The sequence below is a fragment of the Branchiostoma belcheri genome, unplaced genomic scaffold (genome assembly GCF_001625305.1).
Source record: "Branchiostoma belcheri isolate BF01 breed outbred unplaced genomic scaffold, Haploidv18h27 scaffold1, whole genome shotgun sequence".
Taxonomy (NCBI): Eukaryota; Metazoa; Chordata; class Leptocardii; order Amphioxiformes; family Branchiostomatidae; genus Branchiostoma; species Branchiostoma belcheri.
In genome coordinates, this window is record NW_017802379.1 from 6,317,317 (window position 1) to 6,337,743 (window position 20,427).

At 38.9% G+C, this 20,427-nt stretch overlaps 3 protein-coding genes across 5 annotated transcripts in view; 1 reads left to right on the top strand and 2 right to left on the bottom strand.

Annotated features, from left to right (window-relative positions):
• LOC109464481 (DNA-directed RNA polymerase III subunit RPC9-like) overlaps positions 1-2,222 on the bottom strand; it is a 6,573-nt gene extending 4,351 nt beyond the window's left edge. Inside the window, exons 1-6 of one of the 3 annotated variants that reach the window (XM_019761497.1) lie at positions 2,149-2,222; positions 2,013-2,049; positions 1,634-1,720; positions 1,383-1,477; positions 1,146-1,203; positions 396-914 (exon numbers count right to left, since the gene is read on the bottom strand). In XM_019761497.1, the coding sequence (XP_019617056.1) occupies positions 753-914; positions 1,146-1,203; positions 1,383-1,477; positions 1,634-1,720; positions 2,013-2,049; positions 2,149-2,156 (447 nt within the window). In that variant the 5' untranslated portion in view covers positions 2,157-2,222 and the 3' untranslated portion in view covers positions 396-752. The other 2 variants (XR_002139890.1, XM_019761485.1) reach the window with 2 other exon arrangements.
• A 486-nt stretch (positions 2,223-2,708) lies between these two features.
• On the bottom strand, positions 2,709-18,204 carry LOC109464457 (ras-related protein Rab-34-like). Its single transcript, XM_019761446.1, has 13 exons — positions 18,185-18,204; positions 15,095-15,269; positions 13,112-13,427; positions 10,781-10,804; positions 9,066-9,157; positions 8,450-8,515; positions 7,735-7,836; positions 7,372-7,436; positions 6,782-6,833; positions 6,229-6,310; positions 5,875-5,965; positions 5,390-5,506; positions 2,709-4,783 (listed from the first exon to the last, which is right to left on the bottom strand). The coding sequence occupies exons 3-13, from the start codon at positions 13,199-13,201 to the stop codon at positions 4,716-4,718; spliced, it is 849 nt and encodes a 282-aa protein (XP_019617005.1). The 5' UTR covers positions 13,202-13,427; positions 15,095-15,269; positions 18,185-18,204; the 3' UTR covers positions 2,709-4,715.
• A 277-nt stretch (positions 18,205-18,481) lies between these two features.
• The window catches only part of LOC109464465 (60S ribosomal protein L23a-like), an 8,643-nt gene continuing 6,697 nt past the window's right edge, over positions 18,482-20,427 (top strand). Inside the window, exon 1 of the mRNA XM_019761459.1 lies at positions 18,482-18,538. Within this exon, the coding sequence (XP_019617018.1) occupies positions 18,523-18,538 (16 nt within the window). The 5' untranslated portion in view covers positions 18,482-18,522. The remainder of the gene's footprint in view (positions 18,539-20,427) is intronic.

Sequence of the window (20,427 nt, forward strand, 5' to 3'; positions counted from 1 at the left end):
GGGGGGGGGGGTTCAGCCTCTGCAGTTTTCACAAGGGGGTAACGAAACTGCAAGAGACAGTCCGTTCATACCAGGTTACAAACGTGTCTAAAGTAATAAAATAGTTCAACCTCCCCTCAGGCTTTAATCCTCAGATGTTCCTCATACCAACACACTTCCAGTTCCTGCCTTGGGCCTACATCGATATCACACATGGATACTGCATGTTTTCAATTGCTCTGGGCAATAGTGAATTACATTTATATAGGGAAAACATGTGTCCTGATTCCATACAAGTTGCATTGTACAGGACTTATCCTAGAACATGCCAAATTCCAGCTGAAAACAATACTTTGGGGCCGGGGAAGTAAAAAATGATGGGAGTGTTATACATATAGATGACAGTCACTTGTAGATATTGTAGAAGAAATCACTTTTATTGTTTAATACTGTCGAGAAGACACTGGGAACTTATGAACTTGAGTCAATGTTATAGTTACATATCTTTGTGAGTATGTGGATATGAAATGAAACATGCTCTTTCAGTTGAAATATGGGAACTGTACAGTTCCAGGCATGTCAGTTGATTCCATCCAACTTCTCATTGACTTTCCAAATACTTGTGACAAAAATTACAGGTAGAATGGACTATTCCATTAAAAAAACTTTGACAGCAAGGAGGGATCCAAGGTAGAAAATATTTACATGATGTGGCTCCACCCTTGCCAACTTTTCAAGATGGAATGGTCCTAACAATAAAATAAAATATTTATCTATTCCTCCTCTTCCTCCATACGTTCTGTGCCCCCCTCCCCACCTTCCTCCCCCTCCCCTCCCCCCTCTGGTGCATTTGGATCAGGCAGTTTGTCAGCAACCAATTGCAACAGTTCATCTATCTGTTCTTCTGTCAGCCGCTCTTCACTCTCTTCTATTATCTGAGGAAAGACAACAAAAACATGACATAAGTCTTTTGCTTTTGCTCCTATTTAAATATTTCAAGACTTTCAGTTGAAAGTCCCACTTCACTCAAAGGGGAATTTTTGTACAGTTTGCCCCCTCTTCAACATTTCAATGGAATAGCCCAAAATTGAACTGCCGATGATACCATGTGTCGTCAATGTGAAACATGCATATAAGACCAAAATCTAAGACTTTTGAAAACTTACCAACTGTATTTCCACTGCACTGGATGGTCTGTGATTCAGCAGTTGCAATTTTTCTGCTCTACACAAATAGATGGAAAGAAAATAGTCCTTGCCTGGTCTACTTAACAATCTGGTAAACAATGAACAAACATTCTTGCAAAGTATCTGTTGTGCTACAATTTCATATGACTGTAACGTTATAGTCTGGAGTTTTTAACAGTTTAAGCATCTGAAGAAAGCGGTACAGTTCAAACTTACTTTGTGAGATTGTATGGACCCAGAGCCTCCATAAACTCAGACACCATCTCTGGGTTCTGTAGTGTGCAGGGAGTGTTCTTCAAGTAGTTCAGGGTCTGGAACAAGAGGGAAGAAATATAAAATTACAACTGTACAAAACCGTTGTGTTATTTCCTTAGACAATTTAACTGTTACAGGTCAAGGGAAACAAACATGATAAAGATTACTTAAAAATGACCTTAATAGCTTTAAAATGTTTTTGGTTTTCTGACCTCATACGTTATGGTTGCAAGGTTCTGCTGGGCCCGAGATTTCTTCTTCTTCCCTTTGGACTCAATCTCTTTAAGTAGAGAATAAACCTGCAAAACATAATATCAACTCAACTAATGTGACCACAATAAACTTTTATAACTTTTAACTTGTTTTGTCCTTTGCTGAATGATGTAACGTTACCGTAGTTTTAGAACACAATCTATCTTTTGAATGATATCAATGCAAACCTTGAGAAAGATAACGTTAGCCCTGGTAAATTGAGTTTTGTCCATTTTACAAGCGTAGAAACACGTTAATGATGAAAATTCATTAAAACAGTTTGCAAGAAGGGGGAGGGGGGCACACCATGGCTGAGCCGCTGAGGAAAACGTGGCTTACCTCATAATTACTGAGCATTGCAGCCTGGTCATTCACTCTGAAAGGAAAGGAATTCATTCATAAAATTGTTCATATAACAACGGCCATGGTGCGTTAGCTATAAAGCCATCAATTCATGCCGAATTTCTGCACTCACACTTCCATCTCGTCCTCTTTGGCACACACTCACACTTCCGGGTCAACAGCGCCACCTTTTATCGAAGAACATCACTGCAATGAATGGTGGCCATGATTAAAAGAACCCTATGAAAATTACGAAAAAAGAAAAACAAAACAGAGGAACGCAAAACAAAACATAGCAGAGACCAGCAAACCTAAAGAGCGTGTCCACAATTTTGAACAATTATCCTTTTTCCAGGGATGTTTTCAAGTACGGTATATGTAACGTTACGGTTACCGTTACCACGTGTCAGTGGGGACGACTAGTGGTCATTGTAATAATTGCAGTGTTCCTAACCGCTATTGCTGCAATAAAACGTTAGTCGGCGCTTTCAATCTACCGTGTGTTAGACCATTATAGCCTGGTATCCATCAAATTTTAGCTTCGGTTCACTATTTTAATCGCTTCCCTGTTGAATATTTGGCAAGGGAAGCAATCAGAGAAACAAACCAGAGCTAGAATTGGATGGATACCAGGCTAGCTAGGTGTTCATAAATAAAATCAATGACAACCAAGAAAGAAGAAGAACCAAGAAAGAAGAAAAAGAAAACTTTATTCAAGTTATTCAAATTATGTCTTTAACAAAGATTCAAGAACCACTACTAAATAAATTTCAGCAGATGTATCCTGGTCCCTCAGCCAACCAAATAAATACCTTTTCTCTTCCAGTCATCATACATCATACCATAATTGACCACTAGTGTACCAGCCAGGAAAAATGCCAGATTAACATAATACAATCACCATACTCCAGTTCAAATATCTTTGCTTCTTGTTACTGATACATGTAGTTGTTGTTACATTTCTGTTTCAGTAACAGTTTCCTTATCATCTCTGTATATGAAGAAGAAATTAAGTAACGTAGTTGATGAAAAACAATTCTAAAACCCTAAATTAATACTCCTGAATAATAAATAACTTAGGAGGAGTCTTTTCACCACTGAGAAGTCTCATCATACAACTTGTACTCAAATGATTGCCTGGTTCCCATATATTCGGTCTAATTATTGCATTGATTCATAATCAGACTAAAGAAATTTTGCAAAGTTTGTTTGTGTCGCCCAATTGCTGTCTGATTGAAGGTTTTATATCTTGTCAAACATTAAATCACAAACATGTTAATCTTTTGATTTTTCAAATTATATGCTGGAATGCCTGAAATATTACCTTAAAATATTTGTCTCATCAGTTATGAATTTCCTCTATGATTCCATAGTGGTGACTGGCTGGAATTTGTCTTCATTCTTTTCCTTTGCCAATGAGCCATTGTCAAAATATAGAATTTGCAACCAAACATCCAGGTTTGAACAAGATATTAGCCTGATGATTAGATGTCAGCAAAAGGATTTTTGAGATGAAAATGATGCCGATTTTGGACAATGTTTAGTTTCTGATATGCATTTTCCATATTGCTATTTGTGTCTGGATATGCAAGTACAATAATATATTTGGTTTAAACTGTAATAACTGTATACAATAATATTTTTGAGCATTTTTACACAACGATGCAACATAACCTGACATTCAAAAACACCACACCACAACACACAGTCATAATAACTATGATACCTATAAAAATACATGATTTCCATGGAAGTCATTACAAAGTCTTTGATACCTTAGAAATAAGATGTTAGGGGATCTATTTAATGGTCCAATAACACAATGATGCTAATGATTTTCTAAGCACTTTGTGCATGGTTATACTTAGTATATCTCTCAACGCATTGTTGTATAGTTGAAATTATAGGACACAACAAGTCAGTTTGACAGTTCTGGATAAGTTGTAACCTAAGCAGCCTCGGCTTATGGTTTTGACCCACTGAGTAGGATAGTATAGTAGTACTCTATCTTGCCTGTACGTATTTCATAAGTACAACGCCGCATTTAGCAAAACTGATTCAGACACTGTTGAAGAGACCATATCCAATTACACAAATAACTAACTATGGAATTTACCCACAAATGACACTTGAATATCAGTTCATCTCCACAGCATACTAAACAAATTAAGGACAGTAACATGAAGATATTAGCAGAAAAAGCTAGGAGGTTAAAAAAAAAGAACCTTTTTTTGGAAAAGTCGATAAATGAAGAAAACAAACAAACAAAAATCTATAAATACATAAAGCACTGCATACAACAAGATTACAGATTATGGCTACTATACTATGAAAGATTTGCTTTTACAGTAGTATCATCATCTACTACAAAGTAGTGTAACATACAAGTATAGGCATAGGAGAGACTAGAATAGATAATTATAGAGAGATACAAGGAATGTTTGTATTGCCTATACAATGTACTTTTTCAAGCTGGAACAAACTGGAGAGAATTAACCTAATGAATGACAAAAACTGTATTCGAGACATTTGTGAATGTTAACTTCTACGTTAAGGGAGGAATGACAATATGATCGTACTTGTATGTACAGGTTGGACAGTGTGGCAAGGTAAGGGGACACAATTATGAAGTCAGGGAATGTATCTTCTTTTTTCCTTGTAAAATAAGACTAAATCTGTACAAGTTTGTGCTGCTCTGTGTCAGGTGGAACATTTCCCGGCACATCTGGACTTCTTGTGCTCTGTTACTTCTGTATTCCTCTCCACCTCTGCAAGTAGAGAGAACTCTGGTTAGAAAGAATCAGCAATCAGACATTGCTATCTATTTATTTATCTAATAGTATTTATTTCTCGATTTTTTACAAAGGGTAGGAACACTTACTGATGTCCTACCCTATACAGGATAACATAAACAGAGTAACATAAACAATAAATTGTTACAACTACAAAATCTTATTGTAAAGAAACTGTACATTCACAGAGATCCTCATACAATGTTAGAACAGTACTTCTTACATGTTTTCCTTCCTTTCTGGTCACTAGTTCTGGCATACTTTAATCAGATTTGCAAGGCTCCAAGACCCATCCTAAATCTAAATTGACCTGTTCTCTTCAACACTGGGATGAAATAGTTCCTGGGAACTACATCATGACATTGTAGCAAGAAAATGTCATACATAGAATATTGACAATATTGGGATTTTCCTCTGCACAACCATATAGCATGGAGAAGCAGTTGAAGGTCTGAAGAAGGTGTCTGATAGACATCAAGATGTAAGCAAGGTAGGAAGAATCCCTTGTTGTGTATACGAAAATTCAAATATCCTACATTTCATACAGATCTTAGTAAGGGTTGATATTTCCCAAATACTCACTGATGAGATCGCTGGTGGCTATCTGTTTGGAGGGGCTGGACACGTCTACTTCCTTCAAGACAGCTTCATTGAAGGCAAGGCCGGCCACACGGAAGAAGAAGTCTTTTACACCTTCACCTGAAACAGATAGGTTTAACATACATGTACATGCACTGTCAGGTAAAATCTACGAGAAAAATTTCATAGCTCTTTTTGAGGAGAATCAACAATATCAATGCCCAAAACTATTCTGGGGACTACAATGTCTAGTAGCATGCAAGTTGGTTGAGCAACAACAGCTCGGATTCAAACTCTGTAACCTGGGTGCTATCCTCTGTAGTTTCTGCTCGCTCCCTAATGTCACTGGCTACCCAGGCTACACACTCTGGACTCTGTGGAGCCAGATTCAAGGGCTATGAGTGCTACAATCTTCATTACAGTTCTCTTTATCCTTGTGATAGTTTTATAATTCAGTCCCCATGATAGGATAGTGGTTTGCTGCCCACCTGTTTTAGAGGAGACACCCCAGTACTCAGCTCCCAGCTCCTTGGCTCTTCTCACTGCATCTTCCTCTACTTTCTCATAGGCGGCTTTGCTCTGGGAAGAAAAAGAACATTGATTTCACACATTGTATCACCAAGCAACACGGTTAGTTTCTCCAAACAAGTTCTGAACACCAAATTTGTCTGGAACATTTGTGGGCAAGACTTTTATGCACAAAATCGTTTGCTTATGTTTTTCATTTATTTTACACTTGCTTCCACCTTATTATCCTTTACCAACACATGTACTACAACTGCAAACAATTAACTGAAAACAGTTGAAAATTACTGGAGATTAAGGGAAAACAATAATCTTACACAGAGGTCCTTCTTTGTTCCAACCAAGAAGATGAGAGGTTCATTCTGTGAATTTTCCAGCATGGCTGCCTCCAACCAATTCCTATGGGGGATTACATAAAATATTTCTGCATTGTACAACATTTATTGTAGCATCAAATCTGGAAAAATATATATATCGCAATATTACATTTTATATATGAGCTGAAATAAAAACTATTGCCTACAAATGTAATTCCAAATCTTTCAACATTCAATAGAATCTTTTCACGGCATGATTTTGCAGTACGTACTTATGAACAAACATCAAACCAATCTTAGACACAATGTTGTTTTTTTTACAGTTTTCCTACTCGTCCATTCATTTTCCAGCTTATTGAGCATAAAATTGACCTCTGTGCAATATGTGAGATCAAAGATATTTTTGCCTGAAGGAAAAAAACAGATAAATTTTTATCTACATGGCATCAAATACTGAATATACATGTACATGTAGCAAGGTTACAAACTCAAAGCAAGATCGTTTTCGTTTTACACTCGTTAGTTATATAAATTATATCATTAAACCACTTACTTTGTGTTTTCTAGTGTCTTGATGTCCAACAGGTCAAAGGCGACAATTATGACTGTATAAAAGAGACAAACATACTTTGTGACCCCTGAACCACAGACAACTCTGCTAAATAGTGCAAGTAATTACTCTTTTATGTGCTTAAGGCACAGAACTGTCAAGGATAGTGGATGATTTAACAAAAGACAGACTAAACAAAATTAGTGTGTATGATATATCACCTTAACAGAATATATTAAACAATGACTAAAGTAACTTGAATGAATGCTATACCGTTTCGTACATTTCGAACAATTGATATGCTACCATTGAATTTATCACAAAGTGCACATTTGTAGATACGACTGCTACATAAATAAAAAAATAAAGTAAAGAATTTGATATGGAAAGAGGTGTCATTAAACTAAGCTTATTCTCCCAGCAAAATTTGCCCATCAAATTATTGCAGAAATTAGCATTTCAGAGGGTCAAGCTTGAAATAATGTTACGTCAAACAAAATTGAGATGATGAAAAAAGTTTCATTTCAGGCTGGCTAGAACACACAAAACTGTCATTTTTGACATGAAATCTACATTTTGTGTCATGTACTTACCATGTGCCCCTCTGTAGTAGGCTGCAGCTATACACTGGAACCTCTCCTGGCCTGCAGTGTCCCATCTGTGGAAACGCAACATCATGATTTTATTGTCATTTTCAATTAAACAAACAGTTCTACATAACAGTAAGCACATCCTTATTTGTAACCTCAGCAAAGTATATGAAAGCAAACATTCTTTAATTTTAGGATTGAAAATGGTGCATCTGAAAAAAAACTTACCCCTTTGAGCCTTTTGTAGTATTCTTTATTGTTAAAATGTTCTGCTAATCCATGTTCACACCTAAATTTTAAAAGGTACTACTGGTATTACATGAAGCTAATGATCAGATTAATATACTGTAAAGTTGTTTGACTCACATTTGCAGGTTGAAAGGTGTATTGAGGATGTCAAACCTCTCCACTTCAAAATCCACCCCAATGGTGGCCTTGTAGTCACGATCAAAGGTGTCCTTACAGAATCTGTCAGGGTCAAACAGGTTCAACATTTTGTACAATACTTTTCACTGGAAGTCTTTTCACATGCTTCTTTCAATTTTGGACCTATTGAATGTAATACAAGTAAGTGCAGTACATGAAAGACTTTTTGTTTCTGAGGATTCACTAATATTTCTTGATCATGAGCTAACTTGCTTAGAACACACAGCAAGCTAATTACAAGTACTTTGTGTTAAATTTGTGTTTTTCTATACCACAGTTTCATGAGTTTTACACGTAACATATAAACTAAAAAAAAGCTTTATATTTCTATAAAACTGCTTTGTCTTTGGATAATGTTTTTGGATTAAGACAGCTACAAAATGGTGCACATTTACAGTGAAATATGACAACAAACATCCCCCTTTACATTTGACATTTACCTCCAAGCAGATAAATGATGGGGATCCTTCAGGGTTCACGTGCCATTATTGGCCTCATGATCTGATTACACAAACAAGAACCCAAGCATGCACAGGAATGTTAGAACTGTGCCTGGGGTTGATGGTATCTACACCCCAATGATACTGGCTGTCATTTCCTTATTGTTTAGTAAACATGTTGACGAGCGTGTTGTGGAGCACGTAACGACGCCCACCTGTTAACGAGGCAGGTTTTCCCCACAGCCACATCACCGATCACGATAGCTTTACAGATCCTCAACCTAGACGTGAAGAGAAAGGTCACTTAGAAACATAACGGTGGACAAAATAAAACATTGCTATAACATACACCAAGGACGTTGTAAAACATCCTTGCATACACAGTCAATGTAGTAGGATTTGATTTATTACTGAAAATCAGGTAACTGTCCATGATAGAAGTTTTAAAAAACATCCAGGTAATGAGATACTGTAATTCACTTTCTGTTTGCGGTAGCAAAAGTTTGTGATCTGAGAAAAAAAAGCACATGTTTGCGGAACTATATGTTTGCAGTGGCGGCAGGACAGAAAGAAGAAAGTTGGCAAATTACTTGTTCAAGGTAATGATAAGTTTGTGGTATGTGGTACAGAAGTGACTGCAAAATCGCAAACATAAAAGCACCGCATGCGAAAATATCATGAATTATAGTACACAATTTCTTCTGTTCAACTACAGATTTCGTTTGTTACGGACAAAAAGTAGTGGATGCTACTACTTGGAATGTCTGACAGTTTTCAAAATCTATTTAGTTGCTCGAGTAATGATTTCTTGTGTAACTGCGATGAACTTACGAGGAGGTGACGGCCTTCTGCGCAGAACAGGCAGCCTTGACCTTGGGGTTAAAATTGAAGGACAGGTACGGGGTAGCCTCTTGTCTGTAGGGCTGGAGAAGTACATTCAATAGAATTATAAGAAGAACAATACTTGTCAATCTTGAAAGTTCCCATTTTTGGATAATTATTTCTCAAGGCTGTGTCTAAAAACTGCAATTTGTGGATGCAGATCAAAGGAGCTTCAGGAAGTGGAGTAAAGGTCAACAGGACAGAAGGCACGGCTCTGATCCATGATAATAATGCTAAAATTGGGTGATCATCACCAAATTTTGTACCTATGAAGTTTTACCACAGTTCAATAAGGATTATCTGCAATATGGGAGATAAAACTTGCTGGAATGCCTGATGTACTGTAGGTTATCTATAATGCTATATAACAGCTTCTTTTGATTTGAATTGTAATTCACAATTGTTGGGGTAACAGGAGAAGCAAAATCACATCTTACATCATTTTTCACGTTGCTCCACAATAATATTCTTTCTAACATGACAAAATGGACTTAAATGACTAGTATTTACTTAAGACATTCAGCAACTAGATTCCTCAGACCTTTACACGTTGAGAAATATTTGCCAATTAGTTGTAAGTTGTAATAACCCTAATTAACCAGTGATTAGTTAAAGAGTTAGTTCCACCAGCACCGAGGACCAACTTTGGTGGGGTTATGGAAAGTGATGTTTGGTTACATTGTTCATGTATGATGACAATTATTTTACTGTTTGAATTGTCCTGCATATTACATCTAGAACACTGCTACAGTAACATGAAAGAGTTTCTTAGTTTCTATGACACACTTGGTGTGACTACACAATGATAGAGGCAGGTGTTTGCTAAAAGGCACTGACGCTTTCCTCCCAATTTTTGGATAATTATATCCTGAAGGTATGTTTGACCTTTTTTCCTTTTTATTCTTTCTCAAACACCATCCATTACCAAAAAAAGTCCACTTTAGAGTGTTGCATTCTGTCTTCACAGTTCACGGAGTCCTGAAAATGTAGACATTTATGACAGTGGATTTTATGAGTTGGTTCTTATTGAAGATTGACCTCGCTAATTGTTGCAACAATTGGAACCAACAGGCTGGAAAGTGTTCTGAGGTGGCGGTCGGTCGGCATTTTGGGGCAGGGACAGAAATTAAGAGAAGAGGGGGAGGTGTGTGTGACCAGGTCAGTGACCTAGATTCTTCGGAAGATTTGGAGATTTGCAATATCATTCTTTTGTTCTTATACCATGATGAACACAGAGAATGCAGAATCAACAACAAGATTTTTGAGACAGTAAACATGTTTGTGCATCTAAACATGTCTAAAGCATTCTCCAAAAATTCTCAAATTGTGTTCCTTTTGTTATGGAAAACAGTGATGTTTGTCTATCACTGTGAGGTCCAATACGACTAGCATTCTGTTATGACTTTTAAACAACCTTAGTACAAATAAGTTAATCTCCAAGCAGATATTGGGGGAGGTGGTTTGACTCATAGAAAAGAAAAGCCAGGAAATATGTAACAATTTAGCCTCATCCAAATCTGCTTGAAGATTTCAAACAATTCCTCTGGGATGGTTTTTGTCAGTCTGCCCTTTCAAAATGAGTTAATTAGTGTGGATGGATAATTAGGATAATTACTGCCACCACCTTCTGTAAAAAGGGATAAAGTCAGCGTAAGTCAACGTACCACACATCTCATGTTTCCCAGAACCTGGATGCATATGGGGGAAGGAGAGTTAGATAATCTTAGGGGTTGTGCACAAAACAGGTGAAAACAAAAATGAATGATGCGTGATTGTGCAAATGGAAAGAAAACATTTAAATCAAAGAGTAACAATACTATGGGTGCTGGAAGAGTACAGTGTGTTGATTGCCCTCCTTTTCAAAGGAGCTATTATTACGTACATGTACCCTGTAAATGACAGTTAAGTGATAAGCGGCCTCAACTAGGAACTCTATAATTCCTAGTACCCAGTTGAAGCGTCTACATCACTTGGTAAGCTAACAGGTTGTCCATATCATTAAAAACACATTGAACAACTCTGAACAATGCCTGGTCAGAGACAAATGTTTCATTCAGGGAAAACTGAGTTACTTAGACCCCATTTACACTCAAAAATTGAACCAATTTGGAGTGTTCACACTCCAAAAAATGATTCAGATTGACAAATTCTGATCCGAATCTACATTTTTGTACCCCTCAACCTACATCTCTTTTTTTTTTAGTCTGAATGGGGTTCATTACTTCTATCAAACTGGTAAATGGTCCTCTAAACCAGTATCGTGCAAAACTTGTTTACAGGGGTGACCTGGGGGTCAGCAATGGCGACACCACTTGCAAACACATTAGAACCCACTCACTAAGCCCAATTACTTCTTACTTCTACATGATTGCCCAGTTCAACTCCTTTGTTCTGAAATGAACAACAGTCAAAACATCAACATTTTTAGGAAATGATCTATTTTTCAAAGTTTCTCAAAATGATTATGAAGTTTTCAAGAAGTCTACTTCCTTCGTGGAAACTATAATTGACAACCTTTGTTAAATTAATTGTTAGTTCCACAGCAAAATGAATTAGAAATCAAATGGTGGAAGAAATCCACATTTTCCACTCGAAAGAACGTTACTGAGAGCTGTTGACATACTGCGAGTAGCTCACAACAGGGCGTATTTTGTATGAAGTAAGTAAGGTGTGCTATCCATGCACCATTAACTTAATGTGACCGCCAAGACTTTCCTTGAGTTGAAGAAAGCATTAGATACAAATACTGTAATTGAGTGGTGTCCTCATGCAAGAGGCATTTTGAGCACGGATTGTGGACGTCCAGATCCTTTTTCAATGTTACGAGTTCGTATCAAAGAACACAATTTTTCATTCAGTCGGATCAAAAAAAGACATTAATTCCATAATTGATTTGTGCCCTCATGCTAGTGGCATTTTGAGCACAGATACACAGAAAAAGGCCTATTCCCCAACGTTTCATATTCATAACATTGCAATCATTTGGCCTATCTAACTGTTTAGGGGTAAAACCACAATGCACACAATAACAGAGAATACGTCAGCGGCCAATTTTTACTTCCTAAAGGATTTACTGACACAAACAAAGTCTTCAAAGCTCGACAATCCTCGGGCTTCGAACCCCATAACGCAACATTCCTCGCGGTCCGTTTCCTTATTGTGTCGTGGCTCTCGTGCCCATATCAGATCTTACCGGGCTCTTGTTGGGAAAACAAATACATATTTGCCGCATTTTCGTGACAGGAAGCCTGGTATCTAGTCGCTGTATCTAACGTGGTATTTCAGAGAGTAGCCCTCTGTGACAAGGACACCTGGCAATAATTCACCCTCTATAATAAACCACCATCTTCAGAAACATGTAAGCCTTTAATACTTGGTAAGATCTAATTCACTAAATTGGAAGGAAGTGGTTTAACCACAAAATATACCTTAGATGGTGACATAACTATTCAGCGATGTTCCTATGATATAACGGAAGGTTGTTTCACCACAAGATTCCTAACAATTCCAACTATGTGGCGAATTTGCCTCTTGGCCATTTTAGGGACAGCAAGCATATAAACTTCTCTCTTGAGTCTGTTTATACTGTCCTAGTTGAACTTCAGAGAAAAGGGCAGACAACATGCTATGGACATTCTTTTGTCAAAGATAATTTGGCTTCATGTCAAAAGACAGTCGCATCTCTCTCACACTACACAGCAAAGGAAAATGCATTGTTGTTATAACTTACAATTCTACAGGCAAGGAGACACTTTTGCCAGCTTACACACCCATATGGTGCTAAAAATTAACCAAAACTGTTAGCACCTATGATCAGTATATGCTGTACTGCTGTGACTTAATTACATGTACTAGATGAATTAACAACCTTAAGCCAAGGTTATAAAGCATTCATTTTTTTTCAAACCATGGACAAAGACAGACTTAAAACTTATACCAAGGAGCTTTAAATAGAACCTACAGGTATATAACCTCCTTGCTCATAGCATACTTACCAGTGGATAAGAGTTGATGACTCTGTCCTTGCTGGCATGTCTGGCTATCACCTTGGCCCCTGCCGTCCTAGCAGATCGTGATGAAGACATCTCATGACCACAATACCTCACACCTGTCCTCAGAAGAAGCCAGCTGTTGTGCAGAGGGAACGGGGATGTGGTGCAAGGCTTGGAATGGTGGTTAGACTTTGAGGGAACAAGTCGTTGGTACAACAGGAAGCTATCAGGTACAGGTAGGGTAGGGGTGGGATACTTCTTAGTGTTTGGGTCTGGTTTAGTGACAAGTTGTGTAGGGTGTCCCTGAGTGTTAATAAATCTGTAACACAAGAAAAACAAAAGATTAAAAAAGTTAATGTGCTATCATAACAAATCAAGTTTAAGACAGTACAATGTATCTTCGCACATGTTAAATGATTTTTTTTACTCAAATCTCCTGTCTTCTGAAAAACAACCTACATATGTACATTGTAAAATACCAAAAACTTGTTCTGGTATGGTTGAAAAGCTTCTTAAAAGTTGATTTTTGGGTAGAATGGTTAAAAAATGCTATGGACAATTTTTTCAGGAACAGTCATCTACCAAAAAGGATTTTCCTGTGATCGAGACCACAAAGGACCTTATCAGATCCGGAGGAAGAGCAGACAATCCAATTAATCAGGGTGTTCCTAATTGACTCATCAGAGTTTGGATGTCCCAAAGGGACAAGACAGGTGTGCAAGAAGGTGTGCACAAAGACATTGTTACTCAAGCAACTGGATAGATTTTCAAAATCTATCCAGTTACTCTTGAAAATCTATCCAGTTGCTTGTATGTTCTGGATGTCTAACTTTCATCGATGTATTTAACATGTACGTAGTTCCTACTAGGGAATTTTTGGGTATGGTAATTTCTTTTCTGTGTAACCACTGGAATGACAACCATGTCCCAACCCAGGAAGTTACCTACATTAGGTGTGTGATGCTCTATTTATTGCTCGATTGAACGTGTTATTCATGTTTGTCATAAGATAGCCTCAACAAATTATGACACGGCTACACTTTGTGTGTATGTTATGTCTTAAGTTTACATTTTAGCTAGTCTCTATCCATCTGACTTCTGAGTCTGAAAATCCTTATAAAGACCTGCACTTGTGACAATTAAATTGACTTGACATAATTTGTCTGACAGAGCTGACAGATATCTTTGTGATCTCTTATCTAAGACATACGGCATTCCATACCTACATAAACACATGTAAATATTTCTATCTACATATATATTACATCATAATTAAAGCATTATCTATATGCCATGTTCTGCTTATTTTACAAAGCTTTCCAGTGTTCCAGTCAAGCAACTAATCTAGCTTAAACTAGTTTAATCCAGAATGAATTCATCCGTAATTGTTTTGCCACTTCAAAAGGTTGGGCATGCTGGCAGCTGTTTTCATGCATATTCATGTGTAAAATTGACCTAAGCAAGGCGGCACACTGCTTGGGTGAAATGTCATTGTGTCAATTTGGCGGGGAAAATAACTAACGAATTTGATAGAACAAACATGGGTAAAAGTTATAATCATAGTATTCAATGCAATATAAGTGCATACAATACAGGGCTCTAGCCAGCACCCATTTTTCCGTCAATTATTGGAAATTTGAGGCGTGAGACGGACAATTTTTTAAACCAATCTGTCAACCTTGACAGGCAAAATCAACAAAAATCTTGGGTAAAAACATAAAAATGTCCGAAGCACCACCAACACTGAATCTCAACCCAATTCCTTTCAAAATGCTGGAAATTGCATCTTTAAAGGCTTGAAAATCCAAAATTTCCCCACCCAGATCCAAACATGAACATAGGCTGATCATCCGCTGATGAAAAAAAATTCCAAGCTGGCTAGAGCCTAGATAAAACACATGCATGTACGTATGCACACATGTATGTGTGACGGATTGCTTGCAGCGCTTAAAGTAAAATATGTCACATTCAGAAAACTGTACATACACAAAGATGTGACTGGCATACAAGTTAGTAGAAGAATGAGAAGACTCCACCAAACACCACACTCCTTCCTTATAATTAGAATGACAGCTTCTTCTTGGAGAAGGCTGGAACCATCTTCCCTTCCGTGGGGGGCGTCTCGAAGTGTCCGTTTGTCTGGGACTGAATCTTCCTGTACCTGCAAGAGAACAACACGGGTTCCTGAGGTTATGATAAAAAATTCATAACATTCTTTGTTACAATTCCCAGTACAGTTGACAGCAAACTTCTCCCATGGTGGTATTAGGCCTGGTGTCAAACACATGGTGAATTGATTGAACATATTTATATTGAATATTATACCCAGGCTGTGATAACCTTCGATAAACAGTGTTCCGGACGGCACAGGCTTCCATAGAATAATTCGAACACATTAACCTGAGCTGCGTGTGCCGCTTTCAAAAATCCAAATACCGGATTAGGAATTGGTGTTGTTGCATTTTCGCCCCATGGCCAAATAGGGTACTGGTGAATAACATACATATTACATGTATATACAATGTCATAGAAACAGGTGGCTACAGTGCTGTGGTTTGGCGTAACATTTACCAGCCATTGCTAAATTCATGTGAAATTGATATCAATCTGATTAAGGGCTGACAAGTAGATCCAGAGTAAACGAACAGTACTTGAACAGTTCTACTTAACAGATTTATTAGTGCCAAGATTCAAATCTAAGATATCATTCTCAAAATACTACTTACAATACCAGTAAATGTAATTTACTAGCATTGGAGAAAAACATAGCCTTGGGGCCTGCTCTACTGGTGATTTTCTGTTGCTGCAATCTGTGAAAAGTCTAACTCTAAACTCAATTCCTAACATGATGGCCTCTTTATTATATCTCTGATCTGCCTGCCATGCTAAGAATAGTAAGATCATTGGCTATTAAGTATCTCTTATGAGTTATGACAAGTAAGCGCTTAGATAGAAAGTGGCAAAAGAGCATTTAATATGGTGACCCTGAAGAGACAACAAATACACAAGCTCTTTGTATGGGATAAGCCTTCAAGGACATGCAGTTTCACTGGACCATATGATTGTAAGTTAGATAACTATTCCCACAGTCTGGACCTTATGAGGTAAGGCTAAGAGTCAGAATTTCTTGCGAGATAAGACCTTAATGGACAAAGCTATAAATTACGGAAATACTAGATGCAGGGAATGGCAATATTAGCATATATGTTGTGAATGTTCTTAATATACAACCACAAATCATAACAAATAAAAGGTTGTTTTTTTTTAATGCATTCAACTGTATGAAGCAGAATGAAAGCCAGAAACTAAACAAAGTACCTCAGAGTTTGTAAATTGAACGTGACAAAAATCAAATGCAAAGCTCTGTAAACTTACTAGAGCTGGTAAAGAAATTGTGATGAAAGTTGTCCATAACTGGAGGTTACCTCCATGATATTAGACACAGTCACTTTAAAATCTAACTCAACAGCAAAGAGTGCCAAACACACAGTCACGTATTGTCCAATAAACTATAAAGTTTGTAAAGCTCGTATTAAGACCCTCAGAGCTGACACTACAAACAATGCTCGCAGGCTAAAACATAATGGCCCAGACCCATAATGGCCTACCATAATGGCAATCACTGTACTACAAATGGCGCGAAAGAATTTAACGAGGCACAGAAACCTTGAGAACGTGAAGACAGATAGGGCGAGGAATATGCAACATCCTTAAGAGACAAGAAGCACAGTCTGACAGTCTACCAACCTCTCGGACACTTCTGTCGGAGTCGTCTGGATAGAGTCATGGTGGTGGCCAACGCCGTGCGATTTCGACTCCGGCGAAATCTCGATCACCAAAGTCCAGTTCTGCGGGGCCTTGATCATAATTACCGACAACACTTGCACAGAAAGAGCCAAACTCAGAACAGGTGTTCCACCCACTCTACTGAAGTACTGATGGAGATAGGGCACTGCCAGGTGTTTTGGGGTAATAGAGTAGAGAGAGCAGCTTATCCGGGGCTAAGCGTCCGTCCAAATGGCAGGCGTGACAGCTGCGTGCTGCATTCCTTCTACAGGGGCTTGGCGCTGCTGTGGTCTACTGACAAAGGGGAACAAAGCGCCCTGAGGGGACCAAAGTGGGACGTCACCGGGCCTGGCATAGCTTCAGCGCCCCTCCTGCCTTCAGGGCACTGTGTCGGCAAGGGGTGTCTGTAGTTCGCTGGAGTGTGACTGAGATCTCGTGACGTTCTTGTGACACGTGCATCGGGGGGCAACGGCCGAAACAAAAGCAGCGAGACACCTCCACAAAGGTGTCAAGGGGTTTGATAAATGTCATTATTACATTATTACTGCTGTCACTCAGATCAAGAAGGTTAAACCTCCTTGCTCAGATGGTTTACTGACCAACGGGTCAGCTGTTTATAGTTAGTTTAAAGGCATCCAGTGTAGCCGTGGCAATTCAGTAATCCTTTTGTACAATAACACCAAGGAGCTTGATAATAGAATGTCATACAAAAGGAAAAGTCGCCACGGCTACATCCAGTGCAGTTTTTAGGACTTGGAAAACAGATTTTTCAATATTCTAGTCTCTTATCTACATACTAATACTAAGTTAAAACAACACAGTCCCAATGTACATCGACATTCATGGAGCAATAATGCCCAAAATTCTAACAAAAAAACGATTACTGGAAGGACCTGGGTTGATTTCAACTTATTAAATTTAAGTGTACCACCCAGAAAATAAAAGACTAATCTTGAATGCCTTGAGCATGAAATACTGATTCAAATGTGCTTACGTGGGACAGTATTTGTTAATATCACACAGATTGCCTTATTCGATTCAGAGTATTTCCAGTTTTGCCGCCCTGACATTGCAAATTATGTATGCCTCAACTAGTTGCAACTTCCAGGAAACTTCAAATTTCAGCTGTCCCTAAAAATATTATACAGACATTTTATTCAATTTCTAGTAGCTCTGTCAAGTGCATGACCAAAAGAACTATATATTAGATCCATTGCCAATGTCGTTTAACGCTTACGAGCTTGAAAACTGTCGTAGTTTATGGAAACTTCTCAGCTATTTTTCACTCACCTGTCAGCTGGATGCTGCTATGGTCCCCTAAAGTTTACTTCCGGTTTGGGATGAAATCTCGTACGATATCGCGAGAACAAGGACGAGAGTTCTTGCCATCTCAGCAAACGCACCTACGATTGTTCAATTTTGTATAACCTTAATGAAAGAAACAACTATGCAAAGGTTACTATATTTAATAAATCAAAATATTTATATATTTAAAAGTGTATATTTGTGCTTTTCATAGGATATTTCTGTGATATTTGCGTCAAGACCTCTGAGAAGTAAGAATTGCGTTTGGAAGTCCTCCCTTACTTTTAGATTGGGAAACCCGTCCACGGTCTCTTTCCAAAATCATGCCGCCGAAGAAGGGTAAGAACGAGAGATACCTTAAGTTTTTGGTCAATTGTCTCGTCTTCCAGTCATCATACCAACAAAATCTAACACGGAATAAGTGGCAATGATTCTAAGCACATGTTTGATGAAGTAAAATATTGATCTTGATCACAAATAAGTGCAAAATGAGAAGAAAATTTAAGGTACATGTGAGGAAATTGGGTATGTTGAAGGGGGAGGGGGGCAGTCCACACACACACACGTTGTGACTCGTTTCCAACAGTAAACCTGAAGATCAGACTGAATTTGTCTATAAATTATTTGTAAATTTAAAATTAAGAACTGTAAAAATCACCTTTTTGTTGATATGAGTGTCAGTGTTTAGTCACATAATTGTGGTTTAATGAACTTGATGTTTATGAGGACGAAAATTATCGACGTATCAAAATTATATGTATCAAGGTATGATAAGAAAAATAATAAATGTGGTATACAGCTCTTATTATATTGACAAACAGGTGCCAGTTTCCAAGATGACATGTATGTACCAAACAGACAAACAAATAAAACTTGTCATAGTGACCACTGACCAGTTGTTTTCAGATATAGTTACATCTGCACACAGCTTGCCGTTCTGTTCACTATACTGTTGTGACTAGAACTTTCACATGTGTGCCAGAGCAAGCTGAAGACAATTAGCACCCTGGTTTCCTCATATAACTTGTGGTGTAGTCATCTTCAGACACCATTTTTAGAAGATTTCTGAGGCTTACAAAACCTATTGTAAGGATCTAATATGCTGAACCATAGAGTTCCCCCCTATGGGAATGGTATAACCTGCCACCCCCGGTGGCGAGTAGGCAAGTCCACTAGGAACCAGTTATATCCAGTTGAGTTAGAGTTACCCACATGTTCTGAAGAATACATACAGATCTACAGTACTCCACTCGTCTCTTCTGCTCATTCCATAAACCCTGGGATTGGATCGTTACACTGGTGGCAGCGGTGTTCGGACTCTTCGCCGTCCCTAACCACCGGACTTTATTCGTCAACAACCGGTGGATCGCTGCGTTCGCCGCCTCGACGGTACTCGCCCCCCTCCCCCTCTGGCCCATGTGCGTCTACCTTCAACTTCCCGGACCGCTCCGCTATCTTTTCTGTCAAGGTAGGCTTTAGGCTCGCACTGAACTGTTGAGAATTTGGAACTGCCCTTCACTATATGGCTACCGCTAGTGATTCTGTTGTCGTTATCGACGAGGACATTTCATTTAACTACAACCCTGTGGCTCGCACCCCCTCGAACGTAATGGCGTCGCCCACACAGACGGGTCTCCCACCGAGGTTTCCCAGTCCAGCTTCATTCCCTCCAGCTGTACCGTCGCAACCACCACCTCCCGGTACGTCTGTTACACCTACCATATACACATCTCAGACCACAGCCCACCCTTCACTCCAGCCTGGGGCTAACACTCACCCTCCCAGGCCGGTATCTCCGGTATGGGTCTACCACCCACCCACCCAGGCCACCCTACACGCCCCCCAGACCACTCGGCCCACTCTACCTGGCCAGCCTCCAAGCTACCGGTACTATGCACCTACCGATCCAGCTGCAGGCTTGCCTGTCACCTGGTACCAACCACCTGCTGTGCCTAGTCCCTCGTCTCCACCACACCTCAAAACGCCCCTCCCAGCCGCCTTCCTTGGCAATGGCGACGAGGACTTCCCAGTTTGGCTGACCAAATTCGAGGTATATGCCGATGCTCACCTGTATGATGCGACCGTTCGAACCCGGGCTCTACCGACTTTCTTGGATGGACCCGCTCTCACCTACTTCCAGAGCCTCCCCCAGGAAACCAAACACGACTACCAGCACCTCTGCCAGGCATTGTCGCATGCGTTTTCCAGGACAAGTACATTTTCAGTTT